The following is a 7,114-nucleotide window of genomic DNA, read 5'->3' on the forward strand; positions in this document are numbered from 1 at the left end:
ATTGGTTTGGGTAGTTACTGGGGGTAGTTTTTGATAAGCCTAGGGCTTCTAACTATCCCTTTTCGAACAGGTTGATTATTATATTATTATGTTATACATGTTTGTTTATTTATATGGATATTTCTTATGAATTGCTGTCATTTTTATTTTTTATTTTTTTATGAATTGTTCGAAATAAAGATTAATTCAATTCAATTCAATTCAATAGTGTAATTTGTCATCGAATTAATTATAATTTTCTCCTCTCTCCTCATCTCTCTATAACTTCCTCCTCCTCCTCCACGGAACACCCACGCGCTTCTCGGTTTCCCTCCAGTCTCGCGTCGCGCGCTCGTGCAATGACGCTGACCTTTGCACGCGCGCGAGATTATTCGTTACATGTGGACATCTGAGATTAGATGGAGAGGGTCTATCAGCTGACATTCTCCTCCTCCTGCTCCTGCGCTCCCTCCGTAAGGTCTCTCGCTTCATCTCGCTCTCCATCGCTCTCCAAACCCGGCGTTCAGTCTCCACGCGATGGGAAATTAAATAAAGTTGTCCGAGGGCATCTGGAGCCGTGGAGGATGCGAATCTGACAGGAACGCGGATCATGTTTCACGCACGCGACGCCGTCGTGAACGCGCAGCCATGCAGGAGATCCTGACTTGAGGAAAGCTCCGTCGCGTTCATTTTCTACACGATTCACGCCGAGACGTTCGCGGGGATGGAACCGAAGTGAGTTCGGAGGCGATCCGCAGCATGGACGTGTTCAGCTTTGTCAGGATGCCCAAACTAGCAGGGTGAGTCCGAGACTCCGCCGCAGTCATTAGATTCACTTTCTCCACGCTCACGCGAGTGTAGCGTCGCTGAATGTGTGCATGCACTGAGTGAGTGTCAGCTGTATGGAAACATGCAGAAGAGTGATGTCACGGGGATGGATAACGCCGCTGTCGCATCTGCTCTCCTCATTCAGTCATTCAGACCTGATTGCTTCTGGAATTCCTCGTGCTTCTGCGTTAGAACGCATTTTTACTGAGGAATCAAGCTCAATGTTTCAGCTGCCGCTCAATGCGATACTGAGAATGAAATCCAGAAGCTCCAGAAACAGTCAGTCACTTCACAGCGGGCGACATCTGTGCGTTTCCATCGATTCGGAGGTTACTGTAGCAACAGTAGACAAACAATATTATGCGCTTTATGAAAAAATATATATATTTATATATTTTTATAATAAATTTATTTTATTTATAAAAATGTTTTGATTTATTTATTATTTTATTTCTTTTTTTGCATTATTTATTATAATTTAGTATCTTAAATTAAATTTTGCATTATCCATTGACTAAGCATATCTGTAGATTTGTAGGTTACTGTAGCAACAGTAAAAATATATGAAATATATATATATATATATATATATATATAAAGATTTATTAATTTATAAATGTTAATTTGTATGTGCATATAATATGCATCTATCTATCTATCTATCTATCTATCTATCTATCTATCTATCTATCTATCTATCTATCTATCTATCTATCTATCTATCTATCTATCTATCTATCTATCTATATACATAGTATTTATGTGTGCACTATTGACACCATTGACATTTGTAGATTTGGAGGTTACTGTAGCAGCAGTAAACAAAACATATTATGTTCTTAAAAAAAAAAAAAAAAAAAAAAAATATATATATATATATATATATATATATATATATATATATTTCTATATTTTTTGTAATGCATTTTATTTATAAAAATATCAGTTTTTATTTAAATATACATAACTATTATAATTTCATATTATATACAAGCTATTTACATATACTTTACAATAGACAAATTATATTACATGAAGTATAAACATTCAGTCTTTATTTATATGTAATTTATTCATAAGTGTTATGTTTATCTAAATGTATATATTTTTATTAATATAAATGTATTTTATAAATGTATTACGTTTAATACTAATACTACACTATTATTTACATAGTGTTTGTTCTAAATTGAGTGTTTTTAAATGAGCAGAAATGTGTGTGTTATCCATTGACAAAGCAGTAGATTAAGAGGTTACCGTAGCAACAGTAGACAAATTATATTGATGAAACACAGCTAGGCCTATTGTGATTTTTATCAGTTTATAATTGATGTATAAAACACCTATATAAAAAACTATATCAAAAATGGCAAGTGAACATATACCGATATATCGGTATATTGCTACAGTACATGAAATCACTTAATTTCTTTGAGATTTTAATGCATATAAGTAGAAAAATATACACATTTCAGTATTTATTTGTATATAATTTATTTATAAATAAGTAATTACATTTATATATATATATATATATATATATATATATATATATATATATATATATATATTTTTTTTTTTTTTTTTTGCTAATATTTTCTCACGGTATTTTAAATTCAGTATTTTAAATAAACAAATATATGCACTATATATGCATAGTAAATATTGTATAAATTAACCATCTTTTAATCTGTCATTGTATTATACTGTATATGAACATATTAACTGTGTATATATATCGGTATGGGCCATTATTAAACCCCACAGAGGTTGATGATGAGAATGGTGCTTTGTGATTTAATTTTGCTCCATGCATACAATGGCGTAACATATAAGCCACATGCATGCACACTGAGGTCCGGTTAAGCTCATTTCATCCCTGTGACTGTCTAAACTCCATAACCTGTTTGGCTTGTTTGATTTTTCTTGATTTTATCCCAGCTAATCCTCCTAAAGGATTGGCCCCTGGATCTCGCCACTGTCCAGTGCTCATAATGACAGCCTGTTTATTCTCCAAAATAATCACGCGGTATTCAAACAGATTTCATCCAGCAGCTTTGTGTGAAAGAACGATTGTGTTTGTGTGAAGGGCCTTCAGATGCTTTGAATGAGGACTGGATTGGATATTTAGTTAAGATGTGTCTGTTGTTGAAGTTTAATGGAACGGCTGATGATTTGTGATGCATGGGACATATTTTGTTGATGCTGAAACGTTTCTTAAAATGTTAAAATTCTGCAAATCCTGTCAGAATTTAATGTCTTAATAACCAGACTCTGCACAAATCGTGTTGTTCCACGCCTATATTATGTTATTTTTTTGTTCATGGAACTCAAAATGGTATACACCATTTATATATTTCTATAGATATACAAACTTTTGTGGGAGTTTCCAATATGATTTTTTATTAGGGTTGAACAATTTGAGGGGAAAGATGGCAAAAGAAAAACATTTGTGAATTTCTCAGTGTGGCTTAAAATGTATATATTTATTTATTTATTAATTTATTTACAAGTAAAAATCTTGGTTTGCTGTGGTTGTTTGTAGGGCTGCAAAATTTGGCCAAAGGTATGTGACTTTATCAGTATGGCAATAAAATAAAATAATAATTATTGTTACTGCTAAAAAAAAAAAAAGGATTAAAAACAGCAGAAGAAATAATACCATTATTATTACTATACTATATTAGTATTATTTTAGTTCACATCATATTGCGATTTTGGTTTTAATTAATCCTGTTGTCCTATTCATAATTTTTATAGTTAACTAAAGCTAAAACTGTAAAATAATTTACTAGTGCAATAATTTATATTTTTTTACTACTTTAGATAAAATTATCTTGAACTAAAATAAAATATTATATATATATATATATGTGTGTGTGTTTTTTTAGCTAGTTGCCAAAGCGACGTTTGTCATTTGGTTTATAATAACTGAAACTAAACCTTAAATAAAAATATTTACCAAAAAAAAATATTTAGACACACTAAATTAATAACTAATAAAAATTACAAACACAAAACAAAATTACTAAAAATGTAAATTAAAACCATTTAAAATAAAATAAAAAAACTAAGTAAAAATATTAATACACCATATTATAGCATGTATGATATATAATGTTATATTATGAAAATAACCCTGGTCCAATTTGCAAGCTTTGAAAGGTTCTCACTACTGTATCATATTTATATATTTATATATATATATATATTAGATTTTTATGGTTTGGTCCAGTTTAAAGCTTGACATTGGTGGTCAATATGAACTATTACATGTGTTCTGAATCTGATAAATAAGAACATGAACGTCTGCATCAATACGAGGATGAATAAATAATGACAGAACATTCTGGTTCCCATTAAACGGCATGCTGCATGTCACGTGATCTTTCTGCCGTTCTGGTGTTTATTATTAACAGTAATCTACAAGATTCATAATCTCCTGCGAACAATGGCTATCAAAAAAGAAAATATCACACCTGGGGGTCAGACCACATATCACCAAAAGGCAAAGGCTTGATTGTATTTCCCAGTGGAAAAGCTTCAAGCAGCAGGTATACCTGTGCAACTAAAGGTTAAAGAGCGCGTTGTCTTATTTCTAAGACAGTGCATGAAAGGAAGCACTTTGGAGAGTTATGAAAGCATCATCTTTAATTCATGCATCTCTCTGTGAGAATAGAGTCTAGAGTAAAGCACGCTTGAGGAGCAGAAACAGCCTTGACCGATCACAAGAAGACTGATGTCTGGCCGTTTCTGCTCACACATGCACTTTCTCACTGAAGCAGTGCTCTGGAGTCAGGAGCTCGTGTTGCTGCTGGATCTTGTGTTGCATGTTTTTATACTAGTGCTCAGCTGTTCATTGAGACATAGTTAAAACATGACGTGAAGAGGACTGCATGCATGCGTGCTAAAATAAAGTTTGTCCAAAAATATTAATTAATTCCTCATGTTGTTCCAATGCTGATATTGTAGTCGCTATTTATTGATAGAATCTCGCAAATGATATTATATCGGCCTCAGAAGATGTATTATGGATCTGTGTTATGATATTATCGGAGCACGGTTACTATGAACCAGTCTTATAATTGAGATTTTATTGGGATTTTAATTTTAATTTTTGTTTTTATAATTTCCATTCAAATTTTAGTTATTTTTGTGTGTTTAATCATGTGTTTATACAGTATAAGACCAAAAACACACAACAAAATTACTAAAACTTATGTTTATTTCAGTTTGCTATTTTATTAAGTTAAACTAAATGAGTATCTGAAGTATCGCTTTTTTATGTTTACTTACTATTATTATTTTTGTTGTTGTTGTTGTTGTTGTTGTTGTTGTTGTTAACTATAATCAACTTGCTATGAGCTTCACGATTTTATTTGTATGTGTTCTGTTGGAAAATAAGAGTATCTAGACTAGTTAATTTTGTGAGCTGCTTTTTTAATTTAGTCCTGTGTCAAATGTTCTGCTTAGTTTTCTTCATATTTAGTCAACGTGTCCTGTTTTTTTGTTTTTGTTTTGTTGAGTCAGGCTTTAGTTGACTAAAAACATAAGTCATGCTGTATAATGGTTAAACTGAAAACCACAATTATTTTACTCCAAATTATAATCAAGGTTGCTGATTGTGATTGTTGTCATTTGATAAATTTCGCCAGAAGTATTTGCACTTTCACTTTTAAGAACAAATCAAACGAATGTCAACCCATATGCTTTATTTTACCTCATTTTCCTGATTTACTAAATTATAAAAATCGACACATTCTCTGAATAATTATGGAAACTGGTAACCATTTTATTTCCCTGTTATCATTTAATTTTAGTTAAGTTTAATTTGTTTTTATAAATCAGAAGATAAAAGAAAAAAAAAACATTTGATGAGGGGTTTAAGCTCTTGACATCTGGCAACCTGAAGCATAAACTTGTCGAAGTGTATGTTATAGTTTTTGGAAACGATGAGTAAAGAATGACAGACTTTGACTGTAGTTGAACCATTGAAACGTCCTGTTGGTGTGTGAAACTGCTGTGATTCTCCTGTTCTAGCAGTATTTGGAGAGCTGTAGGAAATGAAGAGCTGAGATGATCTCCAAACTCACAGCAGATGGGATCCAAACGGTTTGCCTGTGGTTTTTTCCATGTGACCTGCTCTGAAGGTTTCTTCACGATCATTGTTCACAGCAGAAGAACAGGATGCACCAGACAGAGAGTGATGCATGTGCAGAATATTTATGAGCTCAAGCTGACACTTACTTTTGTTAGAAGTGTTCAGATTTTAAATATTTGGTAACACAATGGATTCAGGAGAAAGCTATATGGACGGACACAGTGCAAGTGAACAACATTTTGGGATATTGCATACAAATCCTGGATGGAAATTCTAAGATGCACATAAAATATTAGCAAATTGCACATCAAAAAATCAGGTAAGAAGGTAGGAAAACGTGCATAAACTGATAGTAACACACTTACAGAGTGAATTACTGAATCTTTGTGCCAGTTTCCCAGGAAGTGAAGATTGCATTGTTTAAAAAACATGGGATGAAAATGTTGCTTATTCACTTTTTCTATGCAATATTCCAATAAAAAATAAATACGTTTTTTTTTTGTCTTAACTAGACATTGTTCTCTTAAACACATTTTTGCACGTTCAATGTTATTATCCAATAGTTCAATAATTTCTTCACCTGTTTTATGCTATATTTCTATATTTTCCTAAAATGTTTCTTGCAAAAGTATTATTATTTTTTTTGCATATTTTATGTAATATTCCATTTTTTTCACGTCTTTGGATGCAAACGTAGCTAGTATGAGAAACTGTGCTTGTGTAGTTAGAAGCAGCTGTTCTGATGTACTTTCATAGTGAAGGTCTCAGTGATAAAAGCTGCAGATGTGCAATGAATAATTGGATTTATTAAAAGCTTTGAATGTGATATGAGGTGAATGTGAGCTGAATTATTGCCGTGCAATTGAAGACCAATTGACCACTGAAGACAGAAAGAGAATCACACAGGTTTGAGAAAATGACCGAGAATCGTAATTCTGCTAATTCCACAGTAATGAGAAAATGAGTTTTAGAAGCTGCATTAAAACACAGCAGCGTTTGTATTTCCTGTCTGTGTTTTAATGAGCAGCACTTGACACGATGTCCCACAGGCGTTAGTTACAGTGTGTGTGTGTGTGTGTGTGAAGCACTCGTTAGCGCCGCTGATGATCTTCTGTGTGTCCTCACAGATAACTGAACATCATCCAGCCGTTTCTCCAGCGCTGTAGAGACACCAGTGTTTCTACTGTAGTGTGGTAGAAGATTGAA

General features: G+C 32.6%; 1 protein-coding gene across 2 annotated transcripts in view; it reads left to right on the forward strand.

Moving 5' to 3' along the window:
* Window positions 1–346: 346 nt before the first annotated feature.
* LOC132153231 (FERM and PDZ domain-containing protein 4-like) overlaps window positions 347–7,114 on the forward strand; it is a 61,045-nt gene continuing 54,277 nt past the window's right edge. The window contains exon 1 of one of the 2 annotated variants that reach the window (XM_059562589.1): window positions 347–779. In XM_059562589.1, coding sequence (XP_059418572.1) covers window positions 739–779 — 41 coding nt within the window. In that variant the 5' untranslated portion in view covers window positions 347–738. The remainder of the gene's footprint in view (window positions 780–7,114) is intronic. The other variant, XM_059562590.1, reaches the window with a different exon arrangement.

Source organism: Carassius carassius, chromosome 11, assembly GCF_963082965.1.
Source record: "Carassius carassius chromosome 11, fCarCar2.1, whole genome shotgun sequence".
Classification (NCBI taxonomy): domain Eukaryota; kingdom Metazoa; phylum Chordata; class Actinopteri; order Cypriniformes; family Cyprinidae; genus Carassius; species Carassius carassius.